General features: G+C 41.2%; 1 protein-coding gene across 1 annotated transcript in view; it reads left to right on the top strand.

Annotated features, from left to right (window-relative positions):
- The window catches only part of LOC132406635 (polycystin-1-like protein 2), a 109,538-nt gene that overhangs the window by 71,566 nt on the left and 18,724 nt on the right, over positions 1-19,248 (top strand). Inside the window, exons 22-26 of the mRNA XM_059992438.1 lie at positions 2,036-2,169; positions 6,002-6,129; positions 10,249-10,409; positions 11,904-12,114; positions 12,571-12,672. Coding sequence (XP_059848421.1) covers positions 2,036-2,169; positions 6,002-6,129; positions 10,249-10,409; positions 11,904-12,114; positions 12,571-12,672 — 736 coding nt within the window. The remainder of the gene's footprint in view (positions 1-2,035; positions 2,170-6,001; positions 6,130-10,248; positions 10,410-11,903; positions 12,115-12,570; positions 12,673-19,248) is intronic.

Here is a 19,248-nt window from a genome sequence, read left to right as displayed (position 1 = left end):
TCATCATGACTGTACAGGAGGCTGTGGACTGACATATCAGAATGGGAATGGGAAGTGGAATTAAAATGGGTAGGCACTGGGAGATCCCACTTTTTTTGGTGAATGGAGCTTAGTGCTTGGCAAAGTAGTCTCTCAATCTACATTGGATCTCAATGATATATGACAGCCACACCAGGAGCACTGAACACAGTATATGACCCCAGCAGACTCACAGATGAAGTGTCACCTCACCTGGAAGGACTGTTTGGGGCCCTGAATGGCAGTGAGGGAGGAGGTGTAGGTGTAGCACTTGTTCTGCTTGCAAGGATAAGTGTCAGGAGGGAGATCAGTGGGGAGGGACAAATAAACAAGGGGGTCCTTATGATCCCTGTGGAAAGTGGGGGGATCACATTGGAGATGGTGCAAGTTACGGAGAATTATGTGCTGGACCCAGAGGCTGGTGGGATGGTGGGTGGTAAATTTGATTTCTTGAACATCTGGTAATGGCCACCCTGCCTCCCCTCCTTCACCATTCCCTATCCAGTTTTCCCTCTCTCACCTTATCTCTTTGCATGCACTCGCTGGTGCTCGTTCCCTTTTCTTTCTTCCATGGCCTTTTATCCCTCCAATTAGATTCCCCCTTCTCCAGCCCTGTACCTCTTTCATCAATCAACTTCCTAGCTCTTTATTTCACCCCTCTCCCTGCTCGGTTTCACCTATCACCTTGTGTTTCTTCCTCCCCTCCCTCCCATCTTCTAACTCTGACTCCTCATCTATTTTTCTCCAGATCTGAGGAAGGTCTTGGCCCGAAACGTCAACTGTTTACTCTTTTCCACAGATGCTGCCTGGCCTGCGGAGTTCCTCCAGCTTTTTCTGCGTGTTGCTCGGATTTCCAGCATCCACAGATTTTCTCCCGTTTGCCTTGCATACAGTTCTTGCAGATTAAATCATTTCACAGTGCATCGAGGTATTGTAGAATAAAATAAAAGAATAACAACGCAGAATTAAACTTGTAAAAGCTGCTGAAAAAGAGCAGTGCAGGTAAATAAAGTGCAAAATCATAATGAGGTAGATTGTGAGGAAAAGAGTCCATCTTACTGTTCAAGAGGTCCACTCAACAGTCTGATGAATGTGGGACAGAAGCAGTGCTTGAGCTTGTGGTATCCACTTTCAGGTCTTTGTATCTCCTGCCTGGTGGGAGAGTGGAGGAGAAAGATCTTTGATGATGCTAGCTGAATTACTGAGGCAGCAAGCAGGATAGAATGTCTATAACTTCTGTAGCACCACTACCTCGGTTTAAAGACATTATTTAAATGATTTTCTTTTTTTGATTGATAATCTGTATCTACTGCATGACCTCCTCATGAAACAGCCCCTTATATTCTGCCTGGGTCATCTACAAACCAATAAACATTGAATTCTTCAGAATTAGAATTACGTTTAATATCCCTGGCATATGTTGTGAAATCTGTTGTTTCAGTAGTACATTACAATGCATAATAATAAAAAACTATAAATTACAATAAGAAATCTACTATATATAGCATAGGGAGTGGGGAATTTGAGGTCTGTGAGTTTTGTTTCTTTTTCTTTTTGTGTGTATTTAATGGCTATCTGCAGAAGACAAATCTCAGAGTTGCGTACTTTGACAATAAAACGAACCTTTGAACCTTCCTTGCTTATCAGATTCCAGTGTTTGCAGGGTCTCGTTTCCATGAATCACCTTCCAGCCTCTGTCTCTACCTCCACAGTCCCTTTCACCACAGCAAATGCTGTATTTCAGTATCTTTATTGCTTGCTTCTTCATGAAGAAGATTAGACAGTGGGTGTCATTACCCTGATTCTGAATGCATCCAACGTTAGCATGCGTCATCTAGCGAAATATTTCCATAGCTACCGCAGCTTTTGTTCATTGATGGCTGACACACAGCTGCAACCTTCTTTAAAGGAGCTTACTGTTTACTTACTATTTTTTGATGCATAAACTGCAGATTTTTCTTTTGGAGTGTATGTTTAATCATCTCAAAATCTATATAAAATTTTGTTTTCCTTGCAGAATTATTAAGTACCTGAAAGACAACAGCTGGGTTGATATGCACACCAGAGCCATCTTTGTAGAGTTTACAGTCTACAATGCAAACGTAAATTTATTTTGTGTGGTCACACTGATGCTGGAGATGAAAGCTATCGGTAAGAGACAAATATATTCTGCTTTTATTGCTGTTATTAAGAGGATGACACTTCAAGGGAAACAGCCAGCAGTGTCCAAGTGGAGCAGGAATATAAAATCAAAGTGTGTTTATAAGCATTAACAAAGTTCGAAGTTAATTTATTATCTAAGTGTCTACGTGCCAGCATATGCAACTCTGAGGTTCATTTTCTTTGGGTGTACTCAGTAAATTTATAGAATAATAAGCACAACAGAATCAATGAAAGTCTGCCCAGCTTAGGTGTTCAACCGGCGTGCAGAAGACAACAATCTGTGCAAATATAAAAAGAAAGATATAATAAAAAATAAGCAAATAAATAATGAGAACATGAGATGAAGAGTCCTTGTAAATGAGTCCATTGGTTGTGGAGGCGTCTCAATCATGGGGCAAGTGAAATTGAGTGAAGTTTTCCCCTTTGTTCAAGGGGTTGATGGTTGAGGGGTTGTAATTGTTCCTGAACCTAAAGCTCCTGCACCTTCTTCTTAGTGGCAGCAGCGAAAAGAGAGAATATCAGCATAGCCTGATTTCAACAGCTTATTTCCATATTGAGCACCATATGCAAACCATGTAGAAACAATCACAGTAAGATTCATTTCTGTTTCTGAGTCTGTATTTGTTTAGACCATAAGATATAGGAGCAGAATTAGGCCATTTGGCTAATCGAGGCTGCTCCACCATTTCATCATGAGTGATTCATTTTTCCTCTCAGCCCCAAATGAGGCCTAATCAGCACCTTGTAAATCTTCAACATTACAAACCTTGCTTTTATAAGACCATAAGATATTGGAGCAGAATTAGGAGTCTGCTCTGCCATTTCATCATGGTTGATTCATTTTTCCCCTTAGCCCCAGTCTCCTGCCTTCTCTGCATATCCTTTCATGCCCTGATCAATCAAGAATCTATCAACTTCTGCCTTAAATATACATAAAGACTTGGCCTCCACAGCCGCCTGTGGCAATGAATTCCACAGATTCAGCACTCTCTGGCTACAGAAATTCCTCCTCATCTCTGTTCTAAAAGGATGTCTCTCTATTCTGATGACATAGGAAACATCCTCTCCACATCCACTCTATCAAGGCCTTTCATCGTTCGATAGGTTTCAATTAGATCACCCTTCATTCTTCTGAATTCCAATGAATACAGGCCCAGATCCATCCAACACTCTTCATATGAAAAGCCGTTAAATCCTAGAATTGTTTTTGTGAACCTCCTTTTAACCATCTCCAGTTTCAGCACATAATTTCTAAGATAAGGGGCCCAAATCTTTTCACAATAGGTTTAGGTTCAGAGGTAACTACTAATACATCTGACTAACATTACTGCTTCGTGCCTCTTCCTTAAGATGCATGTTGAAGCCCTGCCTTATACAGTAATTCAGGTTGCAATGCTGAGGGTATACATCACTACCAGAACAGAGGCTATTGCAGTGAGACATTAAACCAAAATCCTGCCTTCTCAAGTGGATATAAAAGGTCCCATTTTTACCATTTGGAAAGTAAATGTAATGGTGCTCACTGTTCATAGATCCTCACTCACAAGTTGTTCTTAAGAGGGAATTGGTATCAGGTTTATTATCACTGACTTACATCATGAAACTTGCTGCTTTGTGGCTGCAGCACGTAAGTTACAAGAAAAAAAGTAGTATAAAAGGGGAATAATGAGGTTGTGTAAGAACATAGAAATCTACAGCACATTACAGGCCCTTCAGCCCACAATGTTGTGCCGACCATGTAACCTACACTAGAAGCTGCCTAGAGTTTCCCAACTGCACAGCCCTCTATTTTTCTAAGTCACATTCACAGACTGTTCATAAATCTGATGGTGGAGAGGGAGGAGCTGTGCCTAAAGCATTGAGCGTACCTCCTCCCTGATGTTAGCATTGAGAAGAGGGCATGTCTTTGGTGGTGGGGGGTTCTTAACGATGGGGATTCATCATCTTTACACGAATCTTTGAACTGACATTTCAATGCTAAAGAAGTAAAAGCTTTTTGGGAGGCAAAATTACCTCTTCAGAATTCTTTCTAAGAAGCCCAATGTGATATGGTTAGAATAAAAGAATGGTTTTTAATAACAATGGAGGGTTATGGGCTGAATTCAGTCAACTAGAACTACAGGGGAGAGTGCTGTAGTCAGCAAGGACCAGTTGGTCTGAAGGGCCTGTTCTTGGGTTTTATTACTCCATGACTTTATTATGAGATAAATCATTGTATAATCATTGTTCACATGCCAATATTGCTATTGATTGTATTCATAGAGATTCATGCCAGAATTACAAAAACTATATTTGTTTAAAAATATATTTTGTTCCTGTGGTTATTTTGATTCCTGGGAAATCATGTTGCAGTGTTGTTCCCAAGCCATAAGTCTACTGAAGGTAGTGCTGGCTCTTTACTGGTGGGTTTGGTCCAACAGTGCACCAGGTTAGAGCAAAGAAGGCAGTAATGAGGATGATGTGTTAGGATGAAGACAGCCCACAATAAACTTAGCCTACAATGGAATAAGAGCTGATTCAGAGATAAATCACAAACTTTCCTTTTGAAACTTAATACTGTGATCTCCCAACATGAATTATATCCATGAAAATTGTAACCATTAGGACATTTTTGTGTACTATGCTCTAAAATGGCAGTCAAGACCTGTAAATATTTGTGGGCCAGTGTTGTGGGAAAGGTAGTCCTGCAGTAAATTTCTGTCTAAAGTATGTGGAGTAGGCATAATGGTATCAGTCATGGCTGATATGAAGCCAGCACAGCCACTTCTCATCTTAACCCTTTGGCTTCCCTGGCTGATCACTTGTTTGCCTAGTTTCTGTCCCATCCCCCATAACTTTCAATAGTTTCTAACTTTGTGTAAGGCCATACGACACTCCAGAAAGTACAGGCCCAAAGCCATAAAACACTCCTCATGTGTTAACCTTCTATTCGTGGGATCATTCTCATGAACCTTCTCTAGACCCTCTCCAGTGCTATTGCATCTTTTCTTAGATAAGGGGCCCAAAACTGCTCATAATAGTCCAAGTGCAGTCTGACCAGTGCCTTATAAAGCCTCAGCACTACATCCTTGCTTTTTTCTATTCTAGTCCTCTTGAAATAAATACTAACATTGCATTTGCCTTCCTTACCACCAACTCAACCTGCAAGTTAACCTTTAGGGAATTCGTGCAAGGGCTCCCGAGTCCCTTTGCACTTCTGATTTCTGAATTCTTTCCACATTTAGAAAATACTCTATGCCTTTATTCCTTCTAGCAAAGTGCATGACCATATACTTCCCAACACTGTATTCCATCTGCCACTTCTTTGCCCGTTCTCCCAGTCTAAGTCCTTCTGCAGAGACCCTGCTTCCTCAACCCTACCTGCCTCTCCACCTATCATCTGAAAACTTGGCCACAAAGCCATCAATTCCTTGACATATAACATGAAAAGAAATGGTCCCAACACAGACCTCTGCAGCACACCACTGGTCACCAGCTGCTAACCAGCAAAGGCCCCTTTATTCCATTCTTTGCTTCCTGTCAGTCAGCCAATCTTCTAACCATGCTAGTACCTTTCCTATAATACCAGGGACTCTTACCTTGTTAAGCACCTTGTCAAAAGCCTTCTAAAATGCCAAGTAAGCAAAATCCATTGACTGTTCTTGTCAATCCTGCCTGTTATTTCCTCAAAGAATTCCAACAGATTTGTCAGACAACATTTACAATGAGGCAATCACGAAATTATGTCAGGCATCTTGTTGTGTCTTTATATCAGGTGCTGACAGAACTTCAATTGTTGTAAATCCTCATCAGTTGTAAACTTTCTTTCCCCCCACCCCAGGTGTCTTTCTTGGCAATGTGGAAACAGAAATCATCCGATTGTACCTCTATACCGACAAAAATTATCCTTCCATTATTGGGGCACAAATTGTCTTCATGCTTGTGGTCATTTACTATATGGTCATGCAGGTAGGTGGGATGTCTGGCAAAACATTGTTCATTGAATTGGAGAAATATTCTGGCAATTATGCTGCATGGTATTATTGTGTAAATATGCTAAACATTAAAATGGGAAAATAATTTATACAAATCTGTGATATGTCTATGCATTATCACAAAGGATGATATCCAATTTTTAATATCATATTTTCCTTTATAACTGAACATGTCTTCATCAGTTGGCCCCAAGGGCTTGATGCAGCATGAGAACTTGTGATACTCTGCTTGGACAGGTGGGTGAGGAGGCTGGCAGACCTGCAATTCATTCCAAAGTTCTCAAAGTCCTGGTCATTGTCTTTATTTTTAAAAATCATAGCATTCATAGAATTGCTAAGCTCTCTTTGATGAATTTTATGTCCTGTTTAATGGAATTTACAGAGAGTCTTTGAACTTTGGCCTGAGTTCCAGGCAAACCATTTTCCAGGTGCCTCAGAGCATAGATAGTCCAGTCCATAGGCTCTGCTTTTGCAACTAATGCAGTCCTGGATCGAATTAAAGAAGTTCTAATTACTGTGAGCAATGTCCCTGCCATACCTGATCTGCCAATGTCATTCTAGAGTTGGCATCCTGAAGATTTAAGACATGAGTGGTCAACTGCTATCAGTTGTATCAATGCCATAGATAGAACCATGGCATCCTCAATGTTGAAATTGTTGCTTTTTTAAAAATTTAAAATGTGATATGTATTTTATTGGCCACGTGTCCATGGTGGTGACTGAAGACGTCCTTACTTGAAGACTGTACATCACTGCAGGTAAGTCCCTGAGCTTCCCCTTACAAAGCTGTGAGGGTGGTTAAAGAGGCAAATGTATTCAGATCATGATTACTTCAAGCTATATGTAAAATGAATTATGCATTTAATTCAATGCATTTATTTGTCGCATAAGAGATAAGGCAATAAAGGAGTTGCAATCTAACGACACTGGATTTACCAGATGTTAGGGTAATTGGTTGATCTTTTATCTTTGAATCCTATAAAAGCTCATCTTGAATCAAAAATCACACAGGAAAGGAGGAATTGGGAAGAGGTTTGAAAGCCTGGGATACTTTGATTTAGGATTAGTGTTTAGGATTGGTAGCATTCCATCTGAAGCTTCGAACCATTGCGTCTAGAGAAAGACTAGCAACAGTTACTCTGTAAACAATTGGACACAAGTTTGTAATAGATGTTTGTTTATTTGATGTACATTTGTCCTATGCTTGATGTGTTTAGTTATAATGTGTAGTACGAGTGCACGTTCTAAAGCCAGTGAATGATATATCCAGACTTATGTGCAGTTAGAGCAGGGGTTCCTAACTCTTTTAATATGCCACAGAGCCTTGCCATTAACCGAGGGGCTGTGGGCCCCACAAGTTAGAGTATAGTTCCGTTTGAAGCTTTGTGGTGCTGTGGAGGTCGCAATACCAAGCAACACCAGAAACAGATTAATCACTTGTAAATAAGGACCATGTGCCGGCCAGCAGTGAAGTGGCATCTGCATTGAACTTTGAGGTGAGAGGTCCTGGGTTCAAATCTGGCCAACTCCTTCGCTTTCCATCCTAGCTGGGTTCAGCGTCGAGCTAGCAACTCGGCCTCACAAAAAACAAGACAGCAAGCTCGGGTAGCAGGGTATTTAGAAGGTTAGTGGGGGAAGCTCATGGCATGATGTTCCCTAACAGAAACAATATGAGGAAACCCATTCTGCCCTGTACCCGCCTGCTGCAGGTTTGCTGGCTCACCTTCTGCTTGTGGGGACAAGGCTCTTTAAATATACAAACCCATCAGGGATGGTTGGACCACATACTGTGAAAGTTTGCCCATTTAATGGAAGTTCAATGTCAGGAACAGTAAATGTGCTCCTTAGGGCTTTCCAAGAATAATACATGCCCCTGTCATTGTGGCTACCCCACACTGGATAATTGCCTCTTTCTAGACCTACACGGTCATCTGGGCCGGGTGCTTAGCACCCTACCTTGGACCCTACCCTACCCCACCCTGGATAATTGCCACTTTCCAGACCTACACGGTCATCTGGGCCGGGTGCTTAGCACCCTATCTTGGACCCTACCCTACCCCACCCTGGATAATTGCCACTTTCCAGACCTACACGGTCATCTGGGCCGGGTGCTTAGCACCCTATCTTGTTGGTGATTTGAGCACTGTACAGTAATTAACAAAATGGAGCTCGTGCAGACACAAGGCAGCTGACTGGTTTCCCTACAATAGGCAGACAATAATGAAAATCAACCTCACACATTACTTTGATCATTGTTTCCAGCAGAAGCCAGAAAGGAGAAGCAAGTAAATAATTGTACAAATGTTAAGCTGTATTTACAGAGCTGACTCTGAAGGGAGTTTAATGGGGCAAAGTCACATGAGAACCCTGAAAACAGTGTTATCTGTAATCTCTGATCATAAGGTGCTACCAATGACCAGTGGAAATAGGAATCATGGGTGGTCATGCTGTTGCCAGCTAGGATGGAAAGTGAAGGAGCTGGCCAGATTCGAACCCGGGACCTCTCGCCTCGAAGTCTGATGCAGATGCCACTTCACCGCTGGCCAGCACATGGTCCTTATTTACAAGTGATTAATCTGTTTCTGGTGTTGCTTGGTATTGAGATCCATTGGTAGAGCTCCTCCACAGCACCACAAAGCTTCAAACGGAACTACACTCTAACTTGTGGGGCCCACAGCCCCTCGGTTAATGGCAAGGCTCTGTGGCATATTAAAAGGCTGGGAACCCCTGCTCTAAGTGCACGTAAGTCTGGAAATATCATCAACTGGCTTCAGAAGATGCACTCATACCACACATTATAACTAAACCCATCAAAGGGAGGACAAATTTACATCAAAGAAACAGACATCTATTACAAAATTGTTTCCAATTGTTCACAGAGTTTTGCAGCCCAAAACCATGCCAGGTGACTGCAGTGGAACCCAAACAATGTCCAGCAACAATTCAAACATATGAGCCAGCCCAACAATTAAGTCTGAGCATTAGATTATGACTTCAATCTTTGCCAATGAAATGGGATGCAACGTTCACAATTTCATTGCCCGTCAGTCCTAGAACAGACTCAAGATGCTGAAAACTGTGTTAACTCTGGGAATAAGCTGGGAGCAGTGGGGTAGCTATTGTATGAACTCTTCTTATTTCTTCCTGAAGCTTTTTTTTAAAACTTGAGTGTTAATCCATTTACTTTAATTAAAATAGCAAAGAAAACTGTATTGAAAGGGTGTGTTGTGCTGCATTATGTTCATGCTACAGTTCCATGCCGTATTTCAGATCTTGGCTTGAAATGTCGAACATTTCTGCCCCTCCCTGCTGATGTTGCTCAACCTGCTGAGTTCTGCCAGTAAGTTGTTTGTCGCTCCAGATTCCAGCGTCTGCATTCTCTCTTATCTCCCCGCTCTGATACTCTGTCTCTAATCCTTTCATCCTGACCATGAGTAAGGTGTTCAGGGTCTGGACCACATGACCCTCTTTATAAATTCTCACTAAATTACTCTTGTATGCATCATAAATTCCTGCAGTCAATTTATCAAAATTTCAGATTATCAAAATTTCCAATGTTAATCCAGAATGATGGCAAATGATATTTTGTGTTTTTAACCTGTTCTCTCCTGAGGCTATTTATTTATGTGCTAGGATTGTATTCACCCTCAATTAATTCATTACAACTACCAGCTTTTATGTTAAGTCTTGCTAGTTTAATGCCAGCAGCTGGTTTAATGATCTAGCTATTTTTCAAGCAGTCCTTGCTAGCTTTCTATGGAGATCACTGAAGTTCCCCCGACTAAGGGAAATGAAGCAAATTGGTATCTCAAACACTTCAGCACAGACATGGAACCTTCTGTTCTTTTACAGTTTGACAAAACACTTTATTAATTAGCTGAGCAACAGGTTTATCTCATCACAAAGCAAAGCCACTATATTGAGATTAATCGTCTAGTTTAAACTCAGATCAACTATAATGGATGAAAATAACCAAATTGTAGTTTGAAATGAAACATGCTAAAACAAAAGTTGCTATTTAACCCTATTATGATTATGAAAGGAAGTATTTATTGCTAAATTCGCCTATGCTATCTGTTCTCTCCTTTCTCAGGGAAAAGTGCTAAAGCAGAAGAAACTAAAGTATTTCTGGAACAAATGGAACATCATTGACATGGCCATTATAATGTGCAGCTGGAGTGCATTTGGACTATATATAAAGCGAGCAGTGCTTGGAGCGAGAGTTATAGAGAACTACCTCCAGAATCGGGACAGGTAGCTGGGTTACTTACTGTTAGGATTAGTCTGGAGTTATGGAATTATGTAAAAATAGCAGATATCAATTCAAATGAGAACCAGTCTTCAGTTCTAAGTGTAAATTGCAAGTAGTAATCAGCTTGAAGTTAAAAGAACAACTTAGTAAACAGACTACTGCCTACAAAGCACAGGTTGCTGGCCCGCGGCGGGTGGCTGGATGCTAAAAGATACGGTTTGCAAAGTGAAGTAACCATGAGACATTCTCGTATGCATCTGCCAGATGCAAGTCAATGGGGTTATGTTAATTGGCATGCACCAAACTGGGCAACATGGCCTGTTATTTTGCATCCTTGTGACTAAGTTCAAGGAAGCTTAAAAATCAGACTGATATTGACACTTAGCATATCAAATAATGTCACTGGCACGTTTGATCAATCTGTATACTCAAGAAAGTCAGCCCTCAGTGTGCAAATTTTGGGTTTCTGGGTTCTCTATCCCAAGAAAGTTTTAGACCATTGTGTGAATTACTTTGTAAAGTAAAGGTGTTTAAACATTCAGAGGTGCCTGAGTGTAGATATGTAATTCAAAGGAAGTATTATCTAACTCAAAATATTGAAGTAAGCAATGTCATTGTAACTATTGAAGTCGTATTGAATCACCAGCTGTAACCTTTAATCTTAAGTTTATAACAATATAATGTACTTTGAGTTTGAGAAATTCACTGAGAGGCTCAGCAAGAGAGCTACCATTAATTTCAGAATCTCTCCAGTGACTCAGATCAGACACAACATTTACCAAATTTCAATAACCACACTGTAGAAAATGAAAGCATTGCGCTTGCTGGCCTTATAAAGTCCACTTTATGAAAATGGCAAGAAGTACGGCAGTCTGAACCTAAACAATAATTGTGCCAGTGTTTACCTACAAGTTGCAGATGCTTCACTGTGACAATATCTGTTAATAAAGTGAACCTTTAAATTTCAAGGGGGATACATTCCAGAAATGGCAGCAAGTCTGAAAAACCACAAATGCCATTTATTCCATACAGCTCAGGAGATTATTTTGTGGCAGGGTTTTCGGAGCTGAATGAGCCTTTTCTTTGTTGCCCTACATGTGTTGAGGCAGCAGCCCCGGCCCATTAGTCGGGCATTTAAAATGTTATTAGTAGCCGAATACCTGGAGGGATTGTGCTTTTTAATCTCTCAAAAACTTCACCTTTTTAAAATAAAAAAGGCAAAACAGGAATCTTCCAGCGGATCAAAATGATTGTGTTGAATTGCTTGCCCCTTGGAGGTAAACTGACTTACTAATGAAAACAGCTGGTTTAAAATTTGTAATAGGAGCTGCAAAAAAACACATTGATGTAGGTGGTGCTGAGAAAACCCTTAGGAGTAGGCTTGGGCTCTGAGTTCACAAAACTACAAAAGTTAAAGTTTTACCATAAATTTAACAGCAAAACATTTTTCAAAACTGTGATATATGTAAACTGATGTTATTTGTGGTTACTTCCAGGTTTATCAATTTCTATGAGACTGCAATTACAGATTCTGCCCTGGGTTATGTGATTGCTTTCCTGGTCTTACTGGCTACTGTTAAATTTTGGAGTCTGCTGCACTTGAATCCTAAAATGCACTTGATTACTTCTTCCTTGGAGAGAGCCTGGGGTAATCTTCTGGGACTTCTGCTCATCATGCTGGTGTTGCTCGTGAGCTACTCTTCTATAGTAAGCAGACTGTAATTATGTTGGACTGCATGCACTCTTCTCTGGCCATAACCCCTCGCAACCTGCATTTGCCCCGAGTGAGCTTCATATTTTAATTTCTTTGTTACCTGTGCCAGAATACTGAGTAGTGGAACATCATCCCCATGTTTCTTTGTAAGGTGCTCTTAAAACTACTTTTTTATTAAAATTTCTGATTAAGTGTGAAACTTAGTTTGAAACATATAGACAATATGAAATATTCCCATAGATTATCATGGCATTTTTATTCCAGGCTAAGGTATAAATACAAATTGCTAATAATGTTGAAAAATATTTTATTATAATTACCCATACCAATAAGTCTCAAGAACGTACAAATTAATAAATGGACAGTTTAATCCATCCATCTGTATCTTCTCTGTTATGTCACCAACATTATAACCAACAGAATAAAGTTTATTTCTTTTTCTTCCCCAGTGTAACCTGGTGCTGGGTTTAAACCTATCCTCCTACAGAACTTTCAGCAATGCAGCTGTAACAATTATCCGTCTACAGCTTGGAGTCTTCAACTATGATGAGGTGAGACCATTTCAAAATCACTCAAAGCCTGCAGATCACTCTAACCCTTTGTATAGACCATAAGCTGTATTTACAGAGCTGACTCTGAAGGGAGTTTAATGGGGCAAAGTCACATGAGAACCCTGAAAACAGTGTTATCTGTAATCTCTGATCATAAGGTGCTGCCAATGACATAACAGCAGAATTGGGCCACTTGGCCTTTTGAACCTGCTCCACCATTCCATCATTGCTGATTTATTGTCCCCTGCAATCGTATTCCCGTGCCTTCTCCCCATAACCTTTGATGCTTTGACTAACCAAGAAACTATCAATCTCCAATTTAAATGTACTTAATGAGTTGGCCTCAATCACAGCCGCTGTTGAAGTGAATTCCTCAGATTCACCACCCTCTGGTTAAAGAAATTTCACCTCATCTCTGTTCTAAATGGGCATTCCTGTATTCTAAAGCCGTGCCCTCTGGTCCTAGACTTCCCAACTATAGGAAAACGTCCTCTCCATATCCATCCACTCTACCTAGGCCTTCCAAGATTCAATAATTTCCTCGCTCATAGTTCTACACTCCAGAGCCATCAAAATCTCCTCATACATTAGACCTTTCATTCCCTGAATCATTCTCGTAAACCTCCGCTGGACCCTCTGCAACGTCAGTATATCTTCTCTTAGATGAGGGGCCCAAAACTGCTCACAATACTCCAAGTGTTGTCTGACTGATGCTTTATAAACCCTCGACATTACATCCTTTCTTTTATATTCTAGTCCTCTTAAAATGAATGCTGATGTTGCATTTTCCTTCCTTACCACTGACTCAACATACGAGTTAACATTCAGGGAATCCTGCATGAAGACTCTCAAATCTCTTTGCACCTCTGATTTTTGAACTTTCTCCCCTTTTAGAAAATAGCCTATGATTTTATTCCTTCTACCAAAGTACATGACCATACACTTCCCTACACTATTTTCCATCTGCAGGCAAAATGTACCCTTAAGGAAACCGTGCTGATTCTGCCCTATTTTATCACGTGCTCCAAGAACTCCGAAACCTCATCCTTAATAATGGACTCCAACATCTTTCCCCAATCACTGACATCAGGCTAATTGGCCTGTAGTTTTCTTTCTTCTGCCTCCCTCCCATCTTAAAGAGTGGCACAATGTTTTCTGTTTTCCAGTCCTCAGGAACCATTCCAGAACCTAGTGATTCATGAAAGGTCATTAGCAATGCCTCCACAATCTCAGAACCCTAGGGTATAGTTCATCTGGCCCAGGTGACTTGTCTACTGTACCTTCAGACTTTTCAGCTTTCCAAGCACTTTCTCCTTAGTAATAGCAACTACACATACTTCAACTGCTTGACATTCTTGAAATTCTGGCATACTGCCAGAGTATTCCGCAGTGAAGACTGATGCAAAATACTTATTCAGTTTGTCCACTATTTCTTTGCCCCACATTACTACCTCTCCAGCATCATTTTCCAAGTGTCTGGTATCCATTCTCACCTCTATTTTACTCATTATAACACTAAAAAAAAACATTTGGTATCCTCTTTTATATTATTGGCAACTTTACCTTCATTTTTAATCTTTTGGCTCCTTAAGGCCTTTCCAGTTGCCTTCTGTTGGCTTTTAAAAGCTTCCTAATCCTCTAACTTCCCACTAATTTTTGCTATATTATATGCCCTCTCTTTCTCTTTTATCTTTGACTTCCCTCAACAGCCACAGTTGTGTCATCATCATTTTAGAATATCACTTCATCTTTGGGATGTATCGATGCTGCATCTTCTGAATTGCTGTCAGGAACTTCAGCCATTGTTGTTCTGCCATCATCCCTGCTTGTGTCCCCTTCCAATAAACTTCAATCAGCTCCTCTCTCATGACTCTGTAATTCCCTTTACTCCATTGTAATACTGATATGTCTAACTTTAGCCTCACCTTATCAAATTGCAGGGTGAATTCTATCATATTATGATCACTGCTCCTTAGGGTTCTTTTACCTTGCGCTCCCCGATCAAATCTGGTTCATTACACAACATCCAATCCTGAACTGGCTTTTCCCCAAGTGCGCTCAACCACAAGCTGCTCTAAAAAGCCATTCGTGTAGGCATTCTACAAATTCCCTCTCTTGGGATCCAGCACCAACCTAATTTTCCCAATGACTATTATAACATTGCCCTTTTTACATGTATTTTCTATTTCTTTTTGTAATTTGTATCTTACATCCTGGCTACAGTTTGGAGGTCTGTATATAACTCCCATCAGGATCTTGTAACTCTTGCAGTTTCTTATCTCTACCCCCAAGGATTTTACATCATCCAATACAATGTCAACTCTTCTTAAGGAATTGATTTAATTTTTTTACCAACAGAGCCACCCCACTCTCTCTGCCTACCTGCCTGTCCTTTTAATACAATCCTTGGATGTTACCTTATTCTGTATACAGTGTACATTCAAGTATAACACCTTCAGTCCTGTATTCATCACCATTTTTGATTATGCCCCCATGATACACTTCAATTCATCCCACTGACTGCAATTTCACCTTACCATTTGCCTGTCCTTCCTCACAGTCTCTCTACACAGTGCATCTACTTGCATACCAAATGCCTCAACCTCAGCCCTCTCACTCAGGTTCCCATCCTCCTGCCAAATTAGTTTAAACCCTGACCAACAGCTCTAGCAAACCTGCCTGCAATGAATTGAATTGAATTGTCTTTATTACTTGCATCCTTCATACACATGAGTAAAAATCTTTACGTTACATCTTTGTTCAAATGTGCAATGTGCAATCATAGTAATTTATAATAAATATTATGTACAACAGGATAGTCAATATAATATAGAAATACAATTATATCAGCGTGAATTAATCAGTCTGATGGCCTGGTGGAAGAAGCTGTCCCGGAGCCTGTTGGTCCTGGCTTTTATGCAGCGGTACCGCTTCCTGGATGGGTAGCAGCTGAAACAGTTTGTGGTTGGGGTGATTCAGGTCCCCAATGATCCTTCGGGCCCTTTTTACACGCCTGTCTTTGTAAATGTCCTGAATAGTGGGAAGTTCACATCTACAGATGCGCTGGGCTGTCCGCGCCACTCTCTGCAGAGTCCTACGATTGAGGAAAGTACAGTTCTGTGGTGAATTACATATACCTGTCTGGACATGCCCCCCCCCCCCACTGGTTCGGACCGGGTGGAAAAATAGGATGGTCGTGGACTATAGCCAGACCATCAATAGTATCACGCAGCTTGACGCGTACCCCCTACCCCCCATCGCGGATATGGTCAAACAGGTAGCTCAGTACAAGGTGTATTCGACAATAGATCTGAAATCCGCTTATCACCAGCTCCCCATCCGCCCAGAGGACCACCCCTACACCGCCTTCGAGGCGGACGGCAGGCTCTATCACTTCCTGCGCATCCCCTTCGGTGACACAAATGGTGTCTCTGTCTTCCAGAGGGAAATGGACCGGATGGTGGACCAGTGCCAACTGAAGGTCACATTTCCCTATCTGGATAATATCACCATCTGTGGTCATGACTGGTGGGATCACAACGCCAACCTCCAACGATTTTTCCAAGTGGCCAAAGCCAATATCTCGCCTCACGTCTCAGAGAGTTATTGATGGTACATCAAGTTTCCATACCAGGCAGTGATGCAGCCAGTCAGGATGCTCTCAATTGTGCCCCTGTAGAAAGTTCTTAGAATTTGGGGGCTCATACCAAACTTCTTCAACCGTATGAGGTGAAGGAGGCACTGTTGAGCCTTTTTCACCACACAGTTGGTATGTACAGACCACGTGAGGTCCTTGATGATGTTTATGCTGAGAAATTTAAAGCTGTTCACCCTCTCAACCACAGGTCCATTGATGTCGATAGGGGTTAGCCTAACTCCATTCCTCCTGTAGTCCACAACCAGCTCCTTTATTTTTGCGACATTGAAAGAAGGGTTGTTTTCTTGACAGCACTGTGTCAGTGTGATGACTTCTTCTCTGTAGGCTGCCTCGTTATTATTTGAGATTAGGCCAGTGTAGTATCATTAGCAGATTGGAGCTGTGGATGGTGACACAGCCATGGGTATACAGAGTAAAGGAGGGGGCTTAGGACACAGCCCTGAGGGCACCTGTGTTGAGGGTCAGTGTGGCAGAGGTGAGGGAGCCCACTCTTACCACCTGCCGGCAATCCGACAGGAAGTCCAGGATTCAGTTACACAAGGCAGGGTGAAGGCCGAGGTCTCTGAGCTTCTTGTCAAGCCTGGATGGAATAATGGTGTTGAATGCTGAACTGTCGTCCAAGAACAGCATTCTTACATAAGCATCCTTCTCCAGGTGTGTAAGGACAGTGTGTAGAGCTGTGACTATTGTGTCGTCTGTCGATTGGTTGTGTCGTTAAGCAAATTGTAGGGGGTTCAGTGTGGATGGCAACATGCTGCAGATGTAGTCCTTGACCAGCCACTCAAAGCAGTTGCTTATTATTGAGGTCAGTGCAACAGGACGCCAGTCGTTCAGACATGTTACCTTGGTCTTTTTAGGTACAGGGACAATGGTGGACGTCTTGAAGCAGGAGGGCTCTCTACACCGGGAGAGGGAGAGATTAAAATGTCTGTAAATACACCTGCCAGTTGTGCCATGCACACACTGAGTACCCGCCCTGTGATGCCATCTGATCCCGCAGCCTTGTGAATGTCCACCCGTCGGAAACACCTGCGTACTTTGGCCCCAGAGATGACCAACCTGCCGGTCTCCTCAGGAGCTCAGTCTTGGCACCATTGAATCCAGCGTAAGAAAGATTTAGTTCATCTGGGAGAGAGGCATTAATATTGGAAACTCCACTGCATTTAGATTTGAAGTCTGCGATTGTATGCAGACCTTGCCATAAGCTGCATGTGTTGTTCGTGAAACGTTGAGTCTGAATCTTGTCTCTGCATTGTTACAGTAGTAAATTAAAATTACTAGCTAAGATCAATGTTGGCACGAGGAGATTTCTGCAGTCAGCTGAATTAAGTTATGGATTTAGACAGGTCGTTCCTAGCGATGGCATGGAAAAGCAAATCAGAACTCGTCTTGGGGTCAAATAATATGCTAACCTGATAAACCCTCTGATTCAAACTGCTGGAGTTGACACAAAATTGATGGGGTTCATGTGCCAGGGAATGGACCTTATGCTGATGACCATTTGGAGGAAATTTCTGCACATCTCAGACTCATTGTGTTTCCTTTGCAAGAGTGAAGGACTCGGGGGGAACTTGCAAGGAGATAGGCTGCTGTTTTCTGTTCTCATATGGAAACTTCTGAGTAAAATGTTCTCTGCAATCCACTTATTTTTCCCCACCCTCCTGTGGAACTCTGTGAGAGAAGTGGTACATACAGTCATGTCTACAACACTCCTTTGGTGTTAACAATTGGATCACTTCCTTACTACATGTCCGAATGATAGCACTGCAAAGTTGCAAGTGGGGGAGGATGAAAAGGATCCAAGGAAAGATTCTTAGATGATACCAGAAGTTATAGTGTGAGAGTATGAACAATTTAACAAAGTGATTACTTGGATTCAATTGGATAGGTAAGAATTGAACAGGCAAAATCAGTTTGACCCATCTTGATGACAGTCAAGAAGTTAAAAGGTGGTGATGTGGCCATTATGCCTAAGGGTATAGACAAATGAGAAGAACAAGGAGCAGGAGTTTACATTGGTTGGAAGCCATTTTGGTACTGCGTCAGAAGTTTAAAACTTGGCTCTAGTCTCAAAAACCAGTTCAGCTAGAATGTCTCACAGAATGTATCTCTGTCAACTTGAAACCCCACCATGACAATCCAACCAATTCAGTCCATTCTTTTCGATTTAATGAAACAGCCGAGTACTTAGTGTAAATGTTTGTAAATCCAGAAATTAATCAAAAGAAAACCAAGGGAGAACAGGGATAATATGTGTCTAGTGACAAAGTGGTGTAATAACACATGCCATTCACGTACTTTTACATATAATCTGTAATAAATTATTTAAATGAACAAGAATGCTTAATCAAACAATATATTTACAATATTTCTCAAATATTACCTAAATATTAAATACAAAACACTGAGGATGTAGCAATTGCATTGAGAGCAGATACCATCTCTTCAGTCTTACCAATCTGTGTTTGTATTTAATCAGGCATTGTGTGATAAATGGAACATTCATACTACAGGATCCTCTCTCAACCAGAACCAACGCCATTTGCTTTATTGATTCTTTGTTTATTTGGATTACTGCTGATTATTTCCAGCATTTCCTGTTTTTATATTAATTCTCTGTATCTGACTCCAGAACCACAGCTCCCAATTGACTGTACCTCTTAGTAAATCCAATCACAATATTTATTTCCTGTCACAAAACAACAAATTACATGACCTATGGCAATGACAATAAACCTGATTTTGATTATAACCCATCTTGCAAAGGATACAGGGGGATATACAGTAGATTATTTGCAGATATGGGCAGAGAAATGGCAAGCAGAATTCAACCTGGCCAATTGTGAATTGTTAAACCTTGAGAGATCAAATTTGAAGAATACTACATGCAACACCTTCTTTACCTTGCATCTACCTTT

This window comes from Hypanus sabinus, chromosome 17 (assembly GCF_030144855.1).
Source record: "Hypanus sabinus isolate sHypSab1 chromosome 17, sHypSab1.hap1, whole genome shotgun sequence".
NCBI classification, from domain to species: Eukaryota; Metazoa; Chordata; class Chondrichthyes; order Myliobatiformes; family Dasyatidae; genus Hypanus; species Hypanus sabinus.
The sequence above is the reverse complement of the archived record's forward strand: the minus strand, read 5'-3'. Positions and strand labels throughout refer to the sequence as shown.